General features: G+C 33.9%; 5 protein-coding genes across 8 annotated transcripts in view; 2 read left to right on the forward strand and 3 right to left on the reverse strand.

Annotated features, from left to right (window-relative positions):
* LOC132902072 (uncharacterized) overlaps positions 1-24,425 on the reverse strand; it is a 133,804-nt gene that overhangs the window by 51,375 nt on the left and 58,004 nt on the right. The window lies entirely within an intron of this gene.
* LOC106142910 (tachykinin-like peptides receptor 99D) overlaps positions 1-24,425 on the forward strand; it is a 106,594-nt gene that overhangs the window by 51,222 nt on the left and 30,947 nt on the right. The window lies entirely within an intron of this gene.
* On the reverse strand, positions 9,620-12,980 carry LOC106139163 (uncharacterized). The gene is made up of 2 exons (XM_060945933.1): positions 12,483-12,980; positions 9,620-12,214 (listed from the first exon to the last, which is right to left on the reverse strand). The coding sequence occupies exon 2, from the start codon at positions 12,209-12,211 to the stop codon at positions 9,620-9,622; it is 2,592 nt and encodes an 863-aa protein (XP_060801916.1). The 5' UTR covers positions 12,212-12,214; positions 12,483-12,980.
* LOC106131221 (uncharacterized) lies at positions 13,866-15,912 on the reverse strand. Its single transcript, XM_060945805.1, has 4 exons — positions 15,688-15,912; positions 15,283-15,518; positions 14,953-15,120; positions 13,866-14,842 (listed from the first exon to the last, which is right to left on the reverse strand). The coding sequence occupies exons 2-4, from the start codon at positions 15,495-15,497 to the stop codon at positions 14,638-14,640; spliced, it is 588 nt and encodes a 195-aa protein (XP_060801788.1). The 5' UTR covers positions 15,498-15,518; positions 15,688-15,912; the 3' UTR covers positions 13,866-14,637.
* LOC106134947 (uncharacterized) lies at positions 21,266-23,768 on the forward strand. The gene is made up of 2 exons (XM_060945951.1): positions 21,266-21,482; positions 21,685-23,768. Exon 2 carries the CDS (start codon positions 21,703-21,705, stop codon positions 23,695-23,697), a length of 1,995 nt encoding a protein of 664 aa, XP_060801934.1. The 5' UTR covers positions 21,266-21,482; positions 21,685-21,702; the 3' UTR covers positions 23,698-23,768.

Here is a 24,425-nt window from a genome sequence, read left to right on the forward strand (position 1 = left end):
TCACAGCAGTAAACGGTACATCATCGCAAAAAAAGTTTTCCTTCCTGAAAATGAGAAATTAGAAAAATTGAAAGTTAGTTTAGGTACGGATTTTTTGTTTAGTCAGGACAAGGTTAATAAAAAGTTTTTCCAAATATCCATAATTTTTCATAAAAAAAACTTTCTCTTAGAAGCGGTTAATTGCTTAAATGGTTTTGCCGATGGATAGGAAGTGGAATATCTAGTTGTTTCTAATTTGAAGCGTTAATCTTATTTTTTATAATAATCATGTCTTAATTCCTTACCAAAGGCCACGTTTAGTTTTATCGCTTAATAACGGAATTTAGATTCAAATAAAAACAAGAATCCCAAGTCAGCCTTTACCTTGATAAATTTTTACAATCTGCATAGGAAGAGAAACGGCTGGTACACACTTAAGTTTTTTGTATTATTGTATTTTTGCACTAGAATAAAATGTGCTTGTATTTCCTTAGTCACCTTTTACGACATTTATTAGAAAGCCGTGTCAGCCGACTGCACTGCTGACATACATACATATATACATATAATCACGTCTATATCCCTTGCAGCATAGACAGAGCCAACGGTCATGAAAAGACTGATAGGCCACATTCAGCTATTTGGCTTATTGATAGAATTGAGATCCTCTGATCGGTATTAAAACACGTTCTTGTCATGTCTTTCACAGAGCGAAACATAGTTCTTCTAGCAAAGTATTTACAAAAAGTAATACATTACTTTGGATAGTCGAAAAAAAAACCAAAACGTAAGTTCAATAGCTCTCAGTCGGACAGTCAGCAAAACCAAAAAGCGCTTTTGTTTTATACGTTTTCTGAATACTGATTCGATGCCCTTGTGAGTGTCAAAATATGCAGCACAGGCGGTGGAATGTATTGATTGTGTTTAGAAATATATCCTGTGAACAGTCCGTCCGCTCATTCCGATTGATAAGGGTATTGGTAGGAACGAACAATAAAGTAAGCTATTATATTGGAGTTCCAATGTAACTTGGATATATGTAAAAATAATATAATAATTACGTATTTGTATTCCTATAATAATTAAGATTTAGAATTCTAAATATTTGTAAGCCAAGAAGCAGGGATGGGCTTGGTCCTATAATTGAAGATGATTTAGAACGGGCAAAATGGTGAAAAAAAGCAGAGAAAAAAGTCCCAGTCTCCGAATCATTGTGACGGAAGGTGCAACTGGGAGCACGTAAAGATGATAGAGAGAGAAGGCGAAAAACTACGTACAAAAAATTTCCTTGTGACATATTTAACTTATTAAAAAAACATATATTGATTGCCAATTATGAAATACAAGAACGTAAGTCTCGTCTTGAGTGCTGATCTGAGAAAAACAGAATGTAACAGCTGTTATATTCTCGCGAAAATCATACAAAACAGGCTTGTAAACTGTGACAATTTAGCTGAAGCCAACAAAAAGCTGTACGTGTACTGTGTCCCAAACTTAAGGGGAAATACGTGAATCTCTTCGCATGTGTCTGAAATAATATTTTGACCACTTTAAGTAGCATTTTCTATTGTTTGGTTCGAAAAAATTCAATATATATTCATTATTATAGAATACTTCATATCGCTTAATAATAGTCAAATCTTTTGGTTTCACGTCATTGGTTGACGTCAAATAAATTACTTAAACCTAAGTTTACTGCCGCTTCCAAGGCGTCAGTACAGAAGAAACGGTAACAAACTGCGCATACAGCATGTATTTAGTATAAAAGTTATATAGTTTTGAATCCGTACTAATATTATAAATGCGAAAGTCTGTCTGTCTGTCTGTCTGTCTGTTCCTCTTTCACGGCCGAACCACTGAATCGATTTTGATGAAATTTGGTATGTATATAGTCTAAGACCCGCGTTCAAACATAGGCTACTTTTTTTTTCAAAAATCGACCCCCAAAATACTCAAATGGGGGGGTGAAAGTTTGTATGAAAATCATCGTTCCGCTTTCACGCCTGACCCGCTGAACCGACTTTGATGAAATTTGGTATGTATATAGTTTAAGACACGCGTTCAAACATAGGCAATTTTTTTTTCAAAAATCGACCCCCAAAATAGTCAAATGGGGGGGTGAAAGTTTGTATGAAAATCATCGTTCCGCTTTCACGCATGAACCGCTGAACCGATTTTAATGAAATTTGGTATGTATATAATTTAAGACCCGCGTTTAAACATAGGCTACTTATTTTTCAAAAATCGACCCCCAAAATAGTCAAATTGGGGGTTGTAGTTTGTATGAAAATCATCGTTCCGCTTTCACGCCTGAACCGCTAAACCGATTTTGATGAAATTTGGTATGTAAATAGTTTAAAACCCGCGTTCAAACATAAGCTACTTTTTTTTTATGTATACAGTTTTAGTATTTTTATTTTAACGTCAACAGAAATACGTGTCAGTTGCGGAAAGCAGGATGGCACTAAATAGGATGGGATGGGACAGGATAGGAGGACTGGACGGGGCAGGACGGGCCACAACAGAATGTGACGGGACGGAACAGAACGAGAAGAGACGGGAGAAGCCATATGAATTTAAATCAAATATAAACTTAAAACAGTCCCGCACGATACGGGATTAAAAAATGGGTGAAATTTTATGTCGTATCCTTATAATCTAAAATACATTTGCGCGGGCGAAGCCGCGGCCAAAAGCAAGTTGTAAGATAAACACGAAATGTTTTATGGAAAAAAAGTCGATTCAACTACTCAACAATACATATAAAGTTATGCTCCACAGATCTCGAACAGTAGGTGTGCCATGTCTGGGGAGAGATAAGACAAAGACATCCGATTCAAGATTTGAAGAGCCCACTTGAACATGTTTGCACTGGGGTTGCCAGTACAGTGAACCGCATGTCAAGTTATCCTGCATCATAAAGTTCCATGACGCGGTATTAAATAGAGGTGAATATGCCACAAATTTGGGTAAATTGATACGCTTTTGACTGTACGTAGTCGCAATTTTAGTACTTTACTCCTTCGTCTAATGTCAGATTATTTTTATACATCTAACATACAGACATACTTTTTTCAGATTTATTGAATTATAGACATATCAGATTCTGAATTGAAACTGAAAATTCATGAGTTTGTCAACGTTGCTGACGCGACGTCATTAGCGATGCGATCGACTCACTTTATAATCGATTGCGACATTCTCATTTGATTATTCACGTATTGCATCGGGAAGTGAGAAATTTTGAGAGACAATTTAGAATTTTCGAATTCAGAGTTAGTGTTTAGTTTTAGTGGTTAGGTGAAAATTGTTAACTATCGGAAGATTGATGGATGAATTTTAAATATTGGCCTACATTGATTTGAAATGTCTCTTTTAACGATCTTTTCTCGCTTTTTCATTATGAATAAAAAAAATTACCTCATCATCAAAATTTTTTAAGGTTAAAATGGTCTATACAAATAGACATAACCTCCCATTTTAATTAATTTGAATCCCCTACCGCCTAGGCGAATTGACCGTGTGGGCATTTATGTATACCTGAAAGCATAAAATCCTTATTTGAACCGAGGTGTAAAACCATAACTATTTTACGATACTATCTCACTATTCCACTTTTGGAAGTGTCCCGAAAAAGGTCTGTTATTACCTCCATATCCGCACATAAGCTATAAAAATATGTGGTTAGAATTGTTCTTATCTTCGATGTGATTTACTTAGGTATATTCTTTTTAAGGAGCGAGCAAGTGTAATTAAATACAGAAATCTTTAACACAAACCTCTCAACTTAATTCCTTATCTGATGAGTTTTCATTAAGAAGAGTGGTGAATGTGGATGAAGCAAAAGAATGCAGGGATTGTGGCAGGTGGAAAGATGTAACGACTGCCTACTCCTACGGGTCGGAGGCGTGAATATAATTATGTATATGTACAGCCAATAAGATATCAACTCTAGGACGTAGCAATAGAGGCGAATTTGCACTGAATCATATAAAATAATAACTGTCGTGTATCACGCTGTCAAAGGCTCGAAAATGACGCGATTGATGACGAGTTGTATTCGGTCACAGACATAGAACTAGCTAGATGGTGCCGGTATAAAAACCAGGACTGTCTACATTGACTGAAGCCGAGAACGCAAAATAAGGGATAAAGATGATTTTATATCGAATAAGGGTAAAGAGTTCCTTCAATATTTTTTCATGATCTATCATGGATAAGGATCCCTTACAAAGATTGCTGAGGTCAAATAGAAGTCGCTTCGAGTAAAAACCTAATTCACCCAAGGTCTCCTCTCTTAAGAACTTAGGATAAAACCGGAACTAATGCCTGGAGGAAAAAGACTAAAAGAGACAAATAAAAGCATTTTATTAAGTCATCCATTGATCACTTGTTTACATACATACATATGGTCTCGTCTATATCCCTTGCGGGGTAGACAGAGCCAACAGTCTTAAAAAGACTGAATGGCCACGTTCAGCTATTTGGCTTAATGATAGAATTGAGATTCACATAGTGACAGGTTGCTAGCCCATCGCCTAAAAAAGAATCCCAAGTTTGTAAGCCTACCCTTTAGTCGCTATTTACGACATGTATAGGAAAGAGATGGAGTGGTCCTATTCTTTTTGTAATTGGTGCCGGGAACCACACGGCACTTATATATTTCTTATTTACTATAGTTATATATACAAGACAACATATATATATATTCACTTTAGTTATGTATACTGGTGGGGTATGTTTAGAAGTATGTCTGTGTATTCGGTTGTATGGGATTTTCCATGCACATTGCACTGCAATGTCATATAACCGGCAGCAGACATAACTCGCGTCATTCCCATTCCTTTGACACTGTCATTCTCTCGAATTGCAGACGTACATCAAACAATTTACTTGGCGATTGTAAACAAACAAAATAGTGATCACCACTTCGAAGAGATTTACGAGTAATTACGAAACGTGATTCTTAAACGGAAACTTCCTAGAATGAGGTTTGTACACGAAACTTAATTTGTTTACGTTATTGGAACTTGCCGATTGTTACCACAGAAGCTTTATTTACCATCAAAAAATAAAAGTTCGAAACCTTCTAAAAGTGACCTTTTAAGTGACTCAGGGATGGGCATATGAACTTGGGATTCTTCTTGTAGGCAATTCACTACTTGAATCTCAATTCCATCATAAATCCATACAGCTGAACGTGGCCTTTCAGTTTTTCAAGGCTCTGTCTACCCCGCTAGAAATATAGACGTGACTATAAGAATGGAACCCTCTAATAAAAATCTAGGTACAGTACAGTAACCGATTTAGATAGATTGCTCACTATCACACCAACAGGGTAGGCTTGTGCGTGGAAATGCGATGGTTTAGTATTTTTACGGAGGAGGCAAAAGACGTAGTGTATTCCTTTTGGTACTGAAACGGTAAATAATTTTTATGCTGTCTCAGTGTTGAAAAATTCATTAATAAAATAAAGTGGCATTTATTTTATTAAGCTTCTTCTTCTAACGACTATAAAATATATTTTTCAACAAATATATTTTTCTAGAAAAAGAAGTATCAATATGTATTCGAGTGACGTCACTCCTGTACTCCGGTAAAAAAACTCAAGTAAAAACTAAATAGTATGTCTGAATCCAGATTAAGACAAATCAATTGACCAAACTCCTAATTGCATCAGTTAGCAACTAATTAAAAGCAAAAGTTAGATATCAAGAAAATTAAGACCTCTCTTTTATCATCACATACATGTTCCCAATTATCTCGTGACTTGAGAACTACCTTAAATTTCCAAGGTAACGTTGAAAGCGAGTTTACAACAGAGTTCAAATATTGTTTTATCGGTACTCTGAACTCGTTCTTTTTTCATTTACCTTTGTAAAGATGAGAAGATTGAGAATTATTCTGGCCCGAATATTAAGATAGAGGTAAATGATTGAAGATTCTGGATTGGGACGTATTTTACATTACCCCATAAAGAAATCGATCCGACTTTCGATATTAACACCTTCGCCGTGTAGTTTTCGTCACTTTAGAATAGAACCAAACCATATCTTTTTCATGGATGTCGTAAAAGGCAATTAAGGGCTATCCCTAAGGGATATCCCTTAATGGCCTTTTACGATATCCATAACTAATAAACTTGGGATTCTTCTTATAGGCGGTGAGCTAGCAACCTATCATTATTTAAATCTTAAGCTGAACAGCTGCAAGTGGCATTTCAGTCTTTTCAAGACTGTTGGCTCTGTTAACGATATAGACGTGATTATATGTATATTTGTTAACCTTGTAAAATGCAATAACGTAAGCTATAAGTGAGTGTAAATTGGTTATACCTAACCCTTAAAGTTTAGCTGATTTATTCATCTGAAAAACGACTACTCCGGTGAAGGCACACAGCTAAAGGATTTATGCCAAAATGATAATGATATCGATTCCTTACAAATATGCCGGTTCCCTAGTAATCTCTGGATTTCCCACGTCACTATAAATCAGGCTATATTGAGCTAGATAAAACTGAGGTATTCAGTTTACTCATCATACATTTTGAGAAAATCTCTTGCGTATCAAAGTGTTTTTTCGATAAAAGTGCTTCAAAATTACACAAGAGGAATTAAGGTGGAGACCGACACTATCAATATACAAACAAATATCACGTCTTAATACCTTGCAGATTAGATAGAGCCTTAATTGACTTGTAACAAATGGTTAGCTCATCATAGAAAAAGTTCGTAAGCCTTTCTCTTGAATAACTTTTACCATCTGCGCGGAAGAGAACATGCTGCCACTAGCTAGATTTTTCCGCCACGTTCAACAGAATTGATTCAAATAGTGACAGGTTGCTAGCCCATCACTTAAAAGAAGAATTGCATTCTAATAAACACGATTAAAATTCCACACAGTCAAACACCAAAACGTTTCAATTTGTCTTTGCTCGTCAGTCCAAACAAATATATCGCTTGAGTGAGACCTAACACGTTTTATATTAAAACATTCACCGGTATCGGCTGCGGTTCACGTGTCTAGTTTAGACGGTTTCATTTTAACTGAGTAAACAAAAACTAATGTAAACAAAACTCCCGCTTGGATTTGAGCCAAACGTGCGTGTATCTTCATCACACCATTTGCGATGGGAAAAAATTACGTAACTAACAATTTTTTTACAGTATGAATCCATATTAATACTTCGTGTGGTTCTGTTTAATTTGTCTTACGGTTATACGGCTAAATCGTTAGAAAGATTTTATTTGAGGGCTAAGTTATTTTAAAATATTTCCGTGGCACCAGGATTGACGGGAGTTCTACGATTAAATACAGCTGAACTTCGGGAAAAAGCTAGTTAATTTTTTAAATAATTAATGTTGGAAAGTAGCTTTCCAAGATTTAAAATAAAAACTTCTTTTATAAAACTCTTCACTTGCTGAGTGACTGACTGACAATTCTCGGCTCAACCACTAGGTCTAGAGACTTTCTTTATGTGGTCTACGGATGCACTAAGAGAGGATTTCCCAAAACTCTTACTGGAACGGAAATTAACGAGATTTATCGTTTTACGCGCGGAAGTCCTCTAGTACCTACATAAAATGACAATATTGTTATGGAAAACATTTTGAATCATTAATTAAGAAATCCGACGAAGCTTGAAGAAGAAAAACGGTTCATTATAAGGGTTGTCAGCGGCGCCCAACGGCCAAACGGAACTTACGCAAAAGTTTTACATTTCGCAATTTGTTTCCTCGAAAAATTTCCTACTTTAATCAATTATTAAAAATAAACAACAGTTTGTTATTGTCGTTAATAAATTATCTCATCAAGCCTATCCTATCTAACTACTGTGGACTACGATTTCTGAGACTGGTTCTATATACACCGCCAGAAAAGCAGACGTGATAGAAGTTTATATAATCAATCAACAAATACCAAGATAGAAATAAATAGACTTTTAGCAGCCCAGCATTCACTTTATATTCCGCGTAAGTCCGCTTCTGACAGATTTCCTCTCTACCTAGTGACTTGCGGAAATAAATGAACGAGGTAGAAGGTCGTGTATGATGGACAGACGGCGTGACATGCTGTATTTTATACGAACGCCCTTTTCGATCACAGTGCCCAGAATAAAAACTATATAAAATTCTTACTCAGATTCATTCGTAAGAATTTTATATTGTAACTATTTCTCTTTGTTTTTTGTCAACGCAAATCTGATTAAAACGGTAATTTTTTCGGGGATGAAATATAGTGTCTTCAGAAATCTGTATTAAGTACTCGTAAGTGCGTTTGATCATAAATTAGTCAAGTAGATGAGGCATGAAGAAGAGCAAAACAAAAACACTTCCTAAACACATGTAAAAAAGGGATGGAAAGCGTGTTTTTATCCAATTTATCGTCTATATAAATCCTTTGGCCTCCAAGGATCGCCATCCCACGGGCTCACCGGTCGTAAAATCTGGATGCATAGTTAGGATCATCGGATCCCGTAAATCCAACCCTTTTATTCCCTCTTTACTGGAGGTTAAAATACTTTTGCCACAAAACGTATTACGTTTTCTTGTAAAGATAGGGTGTTTTGTTTACTTTTGGCTGTCCATCCATAATTATTATAACAAATCAATTCAAACTTGAAGACGAAGAAGAAGTAAGTTCTTACAGGAGCGAAACCCCTTGCAAAAGCTAGTGTTATTATTGAAAAAAAAGCATTTTAGAGCGCCTGAGGAAAATTGATTATTTTGAGTCAATTGGGGAAGATTTTTTTTCAATATTGAGTATTATATTCACAATATTCTTATCTATTATCCCCTATATTTTTAGCTGTCTTTCATGATTATTGTTTAAAGATAAGATTGAATATGATTGACAGATTATGTACTTTCCCAAGGTATTTTTTTTTTATTTTACATTCTGGCTGGCCACTAGCCAGCTTCTTTTATAATTATTTACAAGTAAACATTCAATTTAAGAGTACAATAATATGTATACTTACATTCTAAATTCAAAAAGATTTTTCTTCATGCTCTGTTCCGTTCTACAGAGTTCAGCCGTGCATAAAGTAAACAGGGGTGATTCCATAAAAGTTGGGTAAATTTCTAATTTTTTTTTCCATCAGTGTTATTTTATACTAATTTAATAACTTTTTAGTAAATATGGTTTTTTTAATAGTTTAAATTTTGTATCCAGACAGGCCGGTCACTTTACTTAGTATTTATAGAGAAAATTGAGTTTTTTTGATATCGGTTTTCTAGGGACTGACTGGCTGTGCTAGGGACTGATGCCCTTCATTGTTAGTATAAATAAAATTACATTTTCATCGTACATAATCAATATTTATTTAGTAATTCTTGCTATTATATTACTAATTGACACATTTATAGCAAAATCTAATCAAATTAAAGACAAAACTAACTTTAGATAAGTATCTTGGATACTACTCTCTTACCAACAAGAATAACAGAACTAGTAATACTTTTCATTACTTACTTGAGATCACACAACTAAACATATTTTGTACTTTTACATAATATATAATTATAAAACATAACATTATGTAATATAACAATGAACAAAAATAGTTTCTTCTTAATTATAATTGTACTTTAAGAACACAAATTTGCAGTCTTATAATTTTATCATAAAATACGTAGTCTTACTTCTCAAATACATTAACTGGCTTGTTAAATCTATAGATTGTTGTGTTTCTTTTATTCACTAATTTAGGAACTGGCAGTTTTTCTATCACATCTTCATAAGGTACGTCAGCGATATCATTGTCATTAAGTTTAAATTCAGTCCCATGGTCGTTGCTAACTTTTAGAAATGCAACTGTCAACTCACCATCCACTTCATCATATTTCGAGCAAATCGCAGCATACCGGTATTCTTTTTTTCGCATAGTTAACTTGATCAAAACATAATCTCCACTGCCATAGTTTGTCTTCGATATTTCTTGCCAATCACGACTCGTGCTTGCTAATGGCACATCATCTTCGGAATCTGAGTACACCGTAGACACTTGCAGTCGATTAATGTTTGTCTGGTATTCTAAAGTTCCTAATTTAAAATGTTCACAGCCGTCATCATCACAGAAACAACTTAGTGCTTTCATAAATATTCTATTCGGCATATAAACATTGCCTCGGACTTGGTGTACCAAAAGCGTACCTTTAAAAGCTTTCTGCTTATCCTCATTATCCTTGATCATTTTATTCACTCTATCTATATTGACATCTTCAATAATAGAAACCTTTATTCCCGGACATTTTTCGCGGAGTGCCACAACAAAGTCATGTAAGTTGGTTATGTCACCATGTTGTGCTATGTGTTTGTCTGCACTACGCTTACACGTCGCTCCAACTCCGTCTGGGGCTCCTTTTCCGTGGCCTGCTTCGTGAAAATTCCACGAATAGCTTATAGCAAGCGGATAAAAATCTTGGATCCTACACCCCAAAATATAAAACATGGTTTTGTTCCTGTATTGGGTTACAGGCCCATCACTCAAGAAATGCAGATTTTCTACAGTCGACGGTAATGTTGCGAGCACTGGTTCTAAATGTGCCCAAATAGCTCCAGTACCATGAGCTAAATTTAATGAAACAGTGCAATGCGAAGTTGTCATATCTTTCGAGTAGACTACCACAGTATGTAGCGAAATTTGCGTACGGGATCCGCCAAAATGGTACGATTGAATTTCCTGGTTGCATTTAGTCGTGTAATTTTCCGAGAAATCCATGTGGATTATGGCATCTTTTTCTGTAAGTGACTCTTTGAGAGATTTAACAGTATTGTATTGGTGCACAATGTTCATTTCATGTTGGAATAGTTTAGGTAGATCAGTCTCTTCAAGTTGTCCAATTAAATCATAAGGTTTCAGTTTTTGAGTCTCTTTTTTATACTTCATTACATATCTCTCCTTTTTAGTTGTTATGTCCTTGATTAATTCTTTACTGTTCCTCCATTGCTTGACTAAAATTTCATCGCTGTTGTCGAATTCGTTATAGGGTAAATTTTTCATTGAACATCTGTCACAAGTTCTCGATAAACATTTTTCAGAGTACCGATCACAGCAAACCGTCTGAAGAGCACTTTGATGAGTTGCAAAATTTAAGATGTTTGCGTATTTTAATGCAACCAGTTTCAGGTCAACGTTTTCATGTGTGACGCAAGCACATGTGTCACGATCGGTAAGTTTAGGCTCGACGACCCAAAATGGACGTAGCTGGCAGAACAAGGAGTACCCAATCGTCATTGAATTAGTAGACAGGAATTTCTGGTGTAGATTCTTCAAGGAATCCAACAAAAATCGTTTTTGTTTTTTAATACCATTGCGAGTTATGCACTCTTTCTTCCCTGCTGCACATCGGCTATTGCTATCATCTTCGTAAAACTGACGAATTATCGCTATCATTTTGTTCTTGCTGTTTTTCTTAGTCGACTTTGTGCGATTAAATCCCATATTCTTGTAAGTCACAGCTTTGCCTCCCAACCTCCATATTTTATACTTCTTTACTATAGAACCAGACAAAGCCATTTTTAATCTGTTTTTCTCCTTGTATGTTTTTGTTTCCTGTTTTTTTTCTAGGATTTGCGTCTGAATTACTTCACCAAATAGTGCTTTTTTGACCAATTCTGCCTTTTGATTAGGATCATTCGCCAGTTCGTTAATTTTGCTTCTGGGTGTAAGTGCTTTCTTTGATTTTTTAATATGGCATTTCAATCGTTTGTATTTCTGTCTTTGGCTAGCAATTTTTTTTTTTAACTCAGCAATAACTTGGTTCTTCTTCCGTAGTTGCTTATTTCTTATCTTCCGTTGTAAAATACTTCTTCTTTTAGCTTCAGCTTGTCTTCTATCAGCAATACATGGAACATTTATATCATCTACTTGTTGTTCGAGATTTCTTTGTTGTGGTACCTGAAGACCATTTTCTCCATCAGATGTTGGTGGCGTATTTTCGTCAATATATTTATCAGCATGTTTAACAACTTTCTTATTTTGTCTGTAAGCTGCTGAGTAAGTGATCCAGTTTTTTTTCACTTTTCTATGTTCACGAGGAGTCATATCCTTAACGCATTTTCTCTGTCCTTTTTCCTTTTTTCTGAGGTATTTTAATCTTTCTTTCTCTTTATACTCCGCTAATGAAACTGGATCATTTTTTATTTTTTCTAAACGTTTTTTTGCTTGTTCTGACTTTTTTTTTGCTTTTTCTTCTTTAGACAGCGGTATTTTCTTTTTAGGTGGCATATTCTAAAACAAATAACACTATATCAAATTGACGAATCTATTTTAACGAGTAGGAACGTCAGTCCCTGGCCTTTGCATCAGTCCCTAGTCACATTTACGGCAAGGGCCTGATGGCCTAGGGACTGACGAATCACAACAAAATCATACTTAGTTTACTCTTAAAATGATATTCCTAAAATGTTAGATAACTATAATATCAGAACAAACAAAGCACATATACACACAAACAAAAGATAATAATAACGATAGAACTTTTCGAATTATAACTCACCTAGGAACTGACAGATTGACTGGCACAGCACGTGTTTGCTCAGCGGGGAAGCCGACAGCACTGACGCCAAGATGGCCGACGCGGGCCGGCCCAAGCGTGTGGCTAACTTCGCGTGGTGACTTTTGAACGCATCGGTTTTAAAATGCTCGTTTCACTCAATTGCCGCGTATTTTTAAATTTACTAAGTGGCTAGGGCCTGACTATAATTACCGATGACACTACTTAGCTTCACAAAAATCATGAAAAATAATTTACATTGCACATTAAATTTTTCCGTTTATAAGATGGAGTAATTTTTAATGTGTTTTAAGTTAAATAAAGTTAAATTATCGCCTAGTATATTCAAAACAGACACACGAAAACATTATTTTGGAGATGTGACATGGCTAGGGACTGATGTTAAGGAGAGAAAACGTAATTTTCTTGACAACAAAGAAATGTGATCAAGGTAAAAATGAGTGACATGATTAAAAATCGTTTATTTCATATACCAGACATTTTAAATATAGGGTGCACAATATACATTTATAAAAAAAATCACAGGAACACAAAGTTACCCAACTTTTATGGAACCACTCACAGGTTTGTTGTTTCTAAAACGTTTCTTTTTTACTTTGTGAAATATTTATTTGAAAAAAAAAAAACGTTTACGCTGCAATCGTTTTGTTCCATTTTCAACGAAATTTATCCTCATGGTGTCACCCAGTCCCCTGTCTGAGTAAATAATGCGTGGTAAATATTTTATTTTCGAGGCTTTTAACCCTCGTCTTGGATTTACTTCGGTCTTAAAACATATCAATGTATTTTCTATACAAATGTCTACCCGTAAAGAGATTTTCTTTAACTTTGTTCTGACCAAAAATAAATGTCTGCAGCAAAAGTGTTACTTTCTTTTTGTATGGCACATGGGAACACGCGGATAGTTTAGCGTTTATTAATGAAACTCATGTCATTTTTTTCTTCATAATCTTTAAATTCTTCTCTAAAACCTAATCATAAAGATGAATTCCACAATCTTTTAAAGGGGCGTCGTAGAGTACTGTGGAATTCATATATTTTTAATGTTTATTTTTGTCAGCTCTTCCACTAGATAAGGCTACAATTCAATTATTAATAATAAATAATGGCTGTAAGTTATTAGTGAATTTCGTTAATACAAAATACTTCTAGAAATAAAAGGGGATAAATATAATGTGTTTCAACAACGAGCAATACTATTGCAGCGAACGCAATTTCAAATTTAATTTAACGCTAGCCAATTCTTTACACCTATCTTTTGGGAATAGGGAACATGCAATAATTTTAGTTTTGATTTCATTTTAAAGAATTCCATGTAAAATAGGTCTTAACATATTAAAAAAATTAAATCAATCTAATTTATCGTAAAAAAATGCGGCTTTAAACTGATCGTTTAAATTTTCGCGCCAAAACGGACCTACACTTCCAATGACGTCACACGTGTCTGACACTGGTCGTGCTTGCCTTCGTTGATTACAGTGTTTCCACAATGAGGGGAAATTCCCCTTTTAAGGGGTAATCAGGGTCCAGAGGGGAAGAAAAAGGGGAAATACTATAAAAGGGGAATTTTAGGTAATCATATATTAAACTTTTAGTTACAACAAAAGTGCCAAAACTACAGCAAAATAATTTTTGAGGGGAAAAAAGTTCTGAAATGGGGAAATCGGAATTGAAGCATGGGGAAAGAAAATTTTTATAGTGGAAACACTAGTTGATTATCATAAATTGCAAATTTTCTCGACTTTCACTAAGTTTTTTGTAATAATTTAAAATGGAATATTCATCCACATCAAGTGATCACAATAATACCGAAAAAATTCGGATATAAAGTCGTGTTGACTCATGTTTTGTGCCTATGTGTCCATCTACTTCAACAAAGTTTCCAAATGCCTGTGTAGATCATTTTCTAATACCCCAATTAGACTATAGTATAATCATTTGTTGTGCACTTGTGAATCACCTTTAATTAAAATTGAATAAAAACAATATTTTCGAAGCATAGTTTTATTTAATAAATTGATGAAATTCTTGAAAAACAAAAAAATGTGCTTAAATATTATATATATCTTTTAATTTCGGAAATACAGCATCTATCCAGAATTTCTTTGCAATATTCATTACAGATACAATGATGTTATCATATTGCACACAACATTTGCAGTTGCACTTGTGTCCAACATTTTGGTGTTATTTTATTGTCTTTCACATAGGAAAGTATGGCAGCTTCGGTTGAAGGACATTTGACTTCTATTGTATAATTTTCAGTAAGCCCGTCAGGTTGCTGTTGCTCCAAAAATAGGATACTCGGCATTAAGAAGTAGTCCAGCTTCTTCAATTTCAATCTGAATTGCAGAAACAAAAATATTAATTATGTACTACAAAAGCCTTGAACCAAACATTACAAATTTCTTTTATTCAAAATATTCAAACAAACAAAAACCACCGAACTTACCTTTTCTTTCTTGCTACTTTGAGAACTATTTTTTCTAGTATTTTCCCTCTACTCATTGCAATGGAAGTAAATTTTGAATCATCTCCCATAATTGCGTTCAGAAGGGAACCATTTATAGTTTTACAGTGAGCGGCTTCATAAAAAGTTGAGCCAGTAATTCTACCGTACCTGTAAAATAGAAAAATAAACTTATATACAGCTAATATGCCAATCAAGTTTATGTTATGTGAGTATGATAATGAGTTTATTTTGTCAAAATATTTTTTTTATTCATGGTATGTTAGTGATAAATACAATAAACAAAACTAAGCTAGAAGTCTTACTACTTACCTCAACTCAAACCACATTGGTGAATCACTTTGATGTTTGGTGGTGGAAAATACCATATTTATATTATCAGTGTTGGTCATTTGCTTTGATAATGCTTCAAGAAATGATTGTGGAGAGTCCAACTTTCCAATCAAGCTTGAACACACCTTATGAATGCTTGTCTTCTTGAAAGTAGCAAAGAATACTTCCCCGACAATCATTTTTATTGACAGCATCTATTCTTTTAAAATATCCACCTTTTATATCCATATTTTTAATATGCAGTTATTATTGTAACACACATTTAACTTCTTTTCAATCTCTTTAAATAAAAAAGCTAGTTAGCTAGTTGAGCTAAAATATAACTGCTCTGTTTAGAAATTGCTGAATAAAATGCAAACAACGTTTAAAAACATTCATGCATACCGTACTAATTTAGTGCCTTTCATTTCTACACTTGAAAACTCTGGACTCACGACAAAAAAAGTTACTACTATGTCGACACCAACTTTTGGTAAATTTTTGGAGTCTGTTTTTTTAAATCCAACTTCCATTTTTATTAAAAACGTAAATAATAAGCACTGCTGCCTATTAATCGCAAAGTTAACTTCTTAAAGTTGACACAACACGAGTGACGTCACTGAACGCTGATTGGTGTTTTGAATTGCGTTTCGTTTAACGTAAATTTAATTCGTAATAATTGCTAAAAATCAACATAATTTAAAATAAAAACGTTGAAGAAGTCCTTCTTTTATATTTTTTTAACATTTTATACGTATAATTTTCATAAATATCATATTTGCATCTTCCCTATTCTAGCATTCCAATTACGAAAAAATTTCAATCTTAACACTATTGAAAGATAAAAGGCGTAAGTCACGAAATCCTACTTCAGAAGCTTCGCAGTATTGGCATAAATGGGACTGCTCTAAATATGTTTAAATCATATCTAACAAACCGATATCAAGTAGTAAAAATTAATGAACATAAAAGCGATCCGGCCCTAGTAACTTGTGGCGTTCCTCAAGGTTCAATTTTAGGACCCCTCTTGTTCCTCATTTATATAAATGACATTCAAAATACTGAGTTGCAGGGAGATATAAGTTTATACGCGGATGATACTTGTTTATTTTATTTCGGGAATAATTTGTGTGATATTGTGGAGAAGGCACAAACTGACCTACATAAACTTATCGTATGGTTTCAACAAAATTTGTTATCAATAAATACGAAAAAAACTAATTACATTATTTTTGCAGCAAAAAACAAAAAGAACATTGATAAACACGAACCTCTAAAAATTAATGGTCAAATTATAAACAAAATTAAAAGTGAAAAGTATCTTGGTCTGACTTTGGATAATTATCTCACATGGGTACCACATCTTGAAATTCTACGTAAAAAAATGTATTCTCTAATGGGTTTAATAAAGGGCGTTGCGCGCTGTTTACCACGAAAAATTAAATATGTAATTTATAACTCTTTGATCAAACCTCACATAGATTACCTAATAGAATTATGGGGAACTGCCGCAATGACAAACTTGAACAAGATCCAAATAGCACAAAATAAATTAGTCAAACTACTCTTTCACCTCGACTTTTCAACGCCTACTTCGCAAGTATATGCTAAGACTAAATTAATGAGTGTCAAACAAACATACGTTTATAATACCTGTTTATTAATACGAAAAATTCTGACTAAAGACTTACACTGTAATATCACTTTTAAAAAAAACTCACAAATACAGAAAAAGATTACACGTCGAGCAAATAATTTGTATCTTATCTCTCCCAGAACACATTACGGAAAAAAATCTTTATTATATGAAGGAACAAAATTGTATAATAAATTACCGTTAGATATTAGAGAAATCAAAACACTTTCGTTATTTAAAAAAACACTAAAATCTCACATTCAAAGTAATTCCGCTATGTTAAGATAGGTACTGACTACTTGCCACATCTAGTATGTTAATATTCATGTTTTGCTGTTTGAACTACAATTATTTTATTTTCTACCCACTAAGTGTTCGATTTTATTTAAGTAAGCGCACTTAAACATTGTACATAAATGTTTGTTATTTTTTTAAATGTTCTCATTGTAAGTGAATGTAATTCTTTATGAGAAATAAAGTTCTTAAACCACAAAGGCCCTTCATTCTATTTTTAAGTTTAACTGTAGAGGTTCATATGCCTCGTGTCCCGATCTCTAAAAATGCAAAATGCACTGAAGCGGCAGGAAAGCCTAGGTCTTTGCTCTGTGGTCGAACTCGTACCTATTAGGAACTTTGGCGCGCAAACTTTCACGTACAAGGCCCGCCCTGACTAGAATCGATTTCAGGTCAGTTTGAGAAAATATATTGCTTTTATTAAACGTGCTCGTAATAACACACATAAATTCCAAGATAAAATGTTTATCTATTAAATGTTTACTTTTATATCTCATATTAATTAGTAGGCAGTTAAAGTCGGGTTTGTTTTTCCAGTTTTAAAGTTAAAGGCAGATGGGAGTCTATGTAATAAGCCGAGTTTCCATTCCAGATCTTGGTATAGGAGTAAATGGCCTCAATGCTCCTTTCCAACGAGGAGGTGTCCAGGAAAAACACCAGAATAACGACAGAGGGTCATAGAGAACACCTCTATTAGGTACTATATTTTACCTTGGCTTCGTTGCCGCAGAAATGTCCAGCAAAAAGGAGTCTACCGTAAAAAAATAACAAATAGGTAGACTGGGCAGCTAGACAATTTTTCTCATAATATTAGTATGAAGTATACATTTTTATCATAAGTATGGAATATAAGAAAGCTTTGGACAAACGTAACTGTGACGAAGTCTTTGAAGAATGTATTCAGAAGTTGTGTGGGTGATGTCACAAAAGTTGCCATGTTACAACAACCTACAAAATTATGTAGCCATTACGTAATTTTTGACGAAAAATTAAACCCATTGTGGACGGTCCCGAGATTTTTTCATGCTAACATAACAATTCTTCAATTAAAAATTCAAAGTTTCTAGACCGTAAATTAACGGATTCCATTGTTACGTTTTTGAGAAAAATGATAACAGAAACTCTTTAGTGTTTGAAAAATATACGCTTCAGCCTCGTTTTAAATACAAACCGTTGAATAAGGAACTGATAAATTGTTACGCAAGATTAGGACTAAGAACTTCTAAATAAATTTACAACTCGATGATTTGTTCGGCGCAGTGGTTACTCGTAATTCTTGACTACGAACCACATGTTGCAGGTTTGATCCCCGGGCAGGTAAAGAGATAGTGTAACCAAGAACTATTCGCATGTTCACAGTAAATGTAGCTAAGATATGACAAACGCATAATATTTTTAACTAGTGGCTCGCTACGGCTGTGACTGTATAACAGCTGCAGTTAATGTTAATATTTAAATTTTAATAGTTGTCATGATCGTTTCAGTAAGTATTTCCGTCCCTTACAAACAAAAAATCAAAGTTACAAATTTTATCTCTTTATACCTAATATCTCTACGGATGCAGACTTGTACAAAAAATAGTTAGAGTATTTTAGGAAAAGGTTGAACCAAATAAAGAAAAAGGAATGTAACTGTCGTCAACAAAACTCTTATAAATAGACATTCCAGTCAATTAACCGCAAGGAAACTCCGATTATGTAAATATTTTCTCGAACGCGTCCGTAAGAAGATCGGTTTTTTATTACAAAAATGATTATTATCTTTTCTTGGCATAACAGGGTTAACTAACAGATTTGTAGAATGATTGCAACATATTTTAATGATATTTTCCCTTAGGTAATGTAAAAGCAACTCTTGTGAATCTGTTTTACCCAACTTACCAACAAAGTAAGCAAATGACCAGCCATACTTATCGAATTAAATATTTATTTTAAATTATTTTATTTTAATAACAAAGAAAGACCAACAGCTACAAGTAATATCTTAATAGCAAATAAATGTCACATGAAGCCACTTTAAGGTCCTCGCCGATAAAAACAGATTGGACACACTAAGATACACGAAAAATATGAAATTATAATAGAAATATACCAAGGAGTTTTATCTGCTGGAGAAAATGTGTGAAGTGAAAATATCAATGTCAATATTTTTTTTTTAATATAACATTATTTTTTAATTTTTTATTGATATAAATACAAACTAAAAATTTAAATGAAAAACTTTATTTTTCATAGTGATTGTGTTTTGATTTTTTACACATATAATTAATTATATATAATTTATTTAATTAAACTTTATTGTACAAAATACAATAGCACAAGAGGTGGACTTGAATTAAAATGGTACTGACCATTTACATAATTTTTAATGTAGTAATCTACACAAATCCTTATATTTATTCCCCTATTTATTCCACAGCGGTACTTTTCTGGAAGAAAATGTGCGCAAACATTCTTCTTATTTAAAAAAAGAATTGTCACGTAAATGGTCTATCATGTTTCGTATAATGTTTCCGCTTTCGTTACTGAGTTGTTATACATTACAGAGCCCCGGGGTCCCCTTTATAAACGGTACGTAAAACTATGAAACGAATCAGTAGTTGTGAAAAAAATGCCTTTTACGATTGGGATTAGATGCTTTCCATACATGTAACAGCTGAACATGATGTTTTAATATTTTCAAGACTGTCTGCGCCCCAAGGAATATAGACGTGATTTTGGCGCTTTGGGATTGCCTCCTTTTACATCATCATCATGTGATAAATTAAAGAAATAAAACCTTTGTGTGATCTATGATAATTATTTATGATCAAACAGAATTTTATTAAAGCCGTAAAGCGTAACAAAAAGACAGACCCTCGCATGTTAAATACCAGTCAGTAAGTAAAGTATGTACCTACCTAAGATCTAATATTGGTGTGGAAGTATGGATTTGATAAGCTACAGAAATTTAATTTTAATGCCAATAAAAATATCTTCTTATCAATATACCTAAGTTAACAATAAGTCAGGTGTTTTTAAAAATGAATCCAAAACAACCATAAACACTTACTTTTTTAATACATAATTAAACATTTTATAAAATTTTATTATGTTGTTTATAGTGGTGTCCGTACCAAAAAAAAATATTTTCAGGCCACAAAATTGAAAATAATTTTTGTGGAATTCTTTTATTAACGGTAATAGTGGAAGAGCACTTTGCGTTTTTAGGAATTTTACGAGTTAAAATTAATAAAATATTGGCGAGTACTGTGCATTTCGATGAGCAGTCAATAAATGATATTTTTTTTAAAGTTCTCACGCTCCCAAGCTCTACTTATCAAACACATAAAATCTTTGCCATTAACAAAACAAACTTAACTACTAACTTACTAACTATACAAACACGAACTCCCATTAATCTGAGAAACCAACAGATTAACCTTACATTACCTACTGATCTAATTTAAACCACATATGACCCGGTCAGATTTTGACTGGTTATCAAAATAAGATTGAAATTATTATAATTTGTGAATGAATTACGAAGATATTGGTAGTTTAATAGTAACTCCTACATTTATTTATAAATGACTTTATTTTTTTTTTCATATATTCATGACACTTTAAATAACGTTGTATTCGGTTCGCATCAAGAAATATTTGCTTTTATGGTAAAGAAGGTGAAGTCTACATATAGTCGTATTCGCAAGATAAAATAATGCATTTCAGTCTTGCCGTGAAAGTCCCTAAATTTTAAATATGATGGTGGAACAAAATCGTGATTAAATATATGAATAATCTCACGGGAACGAAATGAGAGCTCCCTAAAAACTAATGACGAAATAATGAAACTCACCCTGATAATAACTAATCTCAGGGAAAATATTGCAAAAAAGATATTATTATTTCCAAACATATCGTACCAAATACATATTATCTATGATGCTTAGTAATAAATATGATAATGTCGTGCTTAGTATTGCCGTCGCAACTAGTGATTGCAATCTCGCAAAACGGGATCCAGCATTCCCGCGGGATCCCGCACCACTGATTAATGTTCTGGATCCCGCACCTTTAAAACGCGGATCCGCGGATGGCGCTAATTACAATTTTCCGCTAAAACGTTCTTGTAGTTTCGCGTAAGAAAGCGAGTAGCGCGAGTGCGACGTTGCCGTTTCGCACAGTGGCGGAGGTTGGCGGGGGACTTCGTGTCGGTTCGTGCAGTCACTCGCACGCGTCGTGTCTGTAGGTGACAGTGTTTTCGTACTACGGTCCAGCGTGCGTTCAACGTAAGTATATTATTAATTTTGATTTAGTTTTTTTTTTGTGCTCTTTCAAATGCAGATTATGCTGTAAATAGCAATATAATGTTGTAATGATAATGTAATGTTGGATATTCACGTATAAGTTATTTTTGTTTTGATGAACACATAATATTTGTTATCGATGATAATAGTTATACATTAGACTTTATTAAAAACATATTTCCAGGTAACGAGTGAATGAATCATGTCCAAGTCCAATGAAACTGAGAATTTCGAGAGAGAGAATAAAGGCGACGGTGATGGCGACGGCAGCGCCGGCAGCGTCGGCACCCAAATTGGTATAGGTCTGTGGCGTTATTTCAAGAAAAGTGACAAAGGTGGCAAATGTCTTATGTGTTCAGATGAACTAAAAATTAGTCAACGTTCTACCAAAGGCTTAAAAATACATTTAAAGACTAAACACAATATCGATATCAATTCTCGAAACGATGAGACTGGAGAAAAATCCTTACCAGTTATACCAAAGAAGAAACCCAAAACTTTGGACAGTTTTGTTATCAAAGAAAACTCCATGGACAAAACGATCTCTAGGATGGTATGTAAAGACGGATTCACCTTAAGTTCCTTTTGCACATCTTCGGATTTAAGAGATTTATTTTCTAAAAGTGGAAACAAATTACCTAACTCGCCAAATACGATAAGATCTATCGTAACAAACTTTAGCAACACAGTCAAAGCTGACATGATTATAGAATTTGAACGTCTCAAGAAAGGAAAACAGAGATTTTCACTCACATTTGACGAATGGACGTCACAAAAAAATCATCGATACTTAAATATCAACGTTCACCAGAAAGAAAATCATTTCAATCTGGGTTTGGTACGTATACAAGGCTCGGCTACCGCAGAACATTGCATTAGCTTGGTAAAAGAACGCCTAGCGAGTTTTGGTCTAGACTTAGACACAGATATTATTGCATGTACAACGGACGGCGCTAGTGTGATGGTGAAGGTTGGCAAGCTTTTGCGTTGTTCCCAGCAGCTTTGTTTTACACACGGCTTGCAGCTAGTGGTAGTTGATACACTGTATAAGAAAAGCAATTCACCAATACCAGAATGCCCAGCAGCCTCAATTGCGACGGAGTCTGATAATGATGACGACGATGATATGGACGCGAATGAACAGGGCGTAACTGTAAATATAAATTCACCACCACTTGAAATGACTTCTACATATGACAATTTATTGAAGAAAGTGCGAAAAGTGGTCAAGATTTTTAAACGGTCACCAACTAAAAATGACGTCTTTTTACAAAAATATGTAAAGGAACAAGAAGGCCCTAAAAAAGAATTGGCATTGATATTAGACTGCCGGACTCGCTGGAATAGTCTTTTAAATATGTTAGAACGATTCTATAACTTAAAGAATTGTATCGATAAGGCATTAATCGATATTGAATCTGAAATTAAATTCAGCGATAATGAGTGGTTCAAAATCAATGATCTCATTGCCAGCTTGCAGCCTTTTAAATTGGGAGTTGAGGCACTGTGTAGGCGAGAGTCAACGCTTATAACTGCGGACACAACATTTCAATTTATTTTGGATAAATTGCAACAAAAAAATACGGTGTTGAGTAACCAGTTAACTCAGAGTCTACATGAACGTATTAAAGAACGCCGCACTAACTTGACAGGAGTTTTAATTTATTTACAAAATCCGAAAAAGTACGACCAAGAAGCCAAAAATACAGATCGTACTCAAACATTCTTCATGCCAAAAAAAGCTGCAATACGCCAAGAAATAAAGAAAATATTAGAGAGAGTCAGTACTGTTGAAGACGATGAAATGTATGCAGGTGACGTCTTCGAAAATACATCTATAGCTGGAACATCCGTAACTGTAACTGACACAGCTTCTACACTTACGCTAAAAGAAGAATTAGAAAAACAGCTTCAACAAGAAAAAGAAATATTTAAGAAAAGACCAGACAATAAGCAAAAGGATTATGAAAAAATTTTGAAGAAAGAAATGGCATGTTTTGAGTCCGATGGTATCAGAGGAGAGTACCTGACGCTCGCCTATGAATATATCATGACTGTTCAGCCTACTAGCGTAGAAGCCGAGAGAGCGTTTTCGGCATCAGGATATATTTGTAGTTCACTCAGAAGCAGGCTTGGAGATGATACTATAAATGCCATTTGCTTTTTAAGAGCGTATTTTCAAAAGTCACAGTCGTAATAATACCATTTAGTTATTTAGATAAGAGAAAGTTGTGATTTGACAATGATTAGTAGTTATTGTTTTTGTTGTTGTTGATTACTTAGTTGTGATTTCTTTAGTCATTATGAATAAGACTGAATAACAAAATAGTATAAAACTGTTGTTAGATGTAAGGGTATAATTAAACAAAACTTTAATGCCAAACATTTAAAAGCTAAGATTAGTAAGACTGATTACTAAATTACTCGTACTTAATTATATAATTTAATTGTTATTTTGTTCGAAAACAAATAATTTTTGTTGCATAATGTGAGACATGTATAATAACATACTCGTAATAAAACTTGATTATTTAAATAAAAACCTGTAGTTTCAATTCGATTTTATAACATAATTTCAAAGATGCGGGATCCCGCGGGATCTTGCGCGGGATTGATCAATCCCGCATATCAATCCCGCGGGATTGAATGAGCTGCGGGATTGCAATCCCTAGTCGCAACGTATCACACGGCTCATTTGATACAAATATTGCACCATTTGTCATTTTGAGGGTTATGACGTCTTGAATCGATTTGAATAAAATAGTTCATAAATTCATTAAGGTTTAGATATAGCACGAGTTTTAAATTGTAATATTTATAAAGCAAATATTTTTCTTTGATTAATAAAATCATCAACATTGCAAAATTCAGTTAAGTTGTGGGGTAAGCACATAATAAAAATGCAGTTTTTATATCCACATTTTA

The sequence above is a fragment of the Amyelois transitella genome, chromosome 9, assembly GCF_032362555.1.
Source record: "Amyelois transitella isolate CPQ chromosome 9, ilAmyTran1.1, whole genome shotgun sequence".
Classification (NCBI taxonomy): domain Eukaryota; kingdom Metazoa; phylum Arthropoda; class Insecta; order Lepidoptera; family Pyralidae; genus Amyelois; species Amyelois transitella.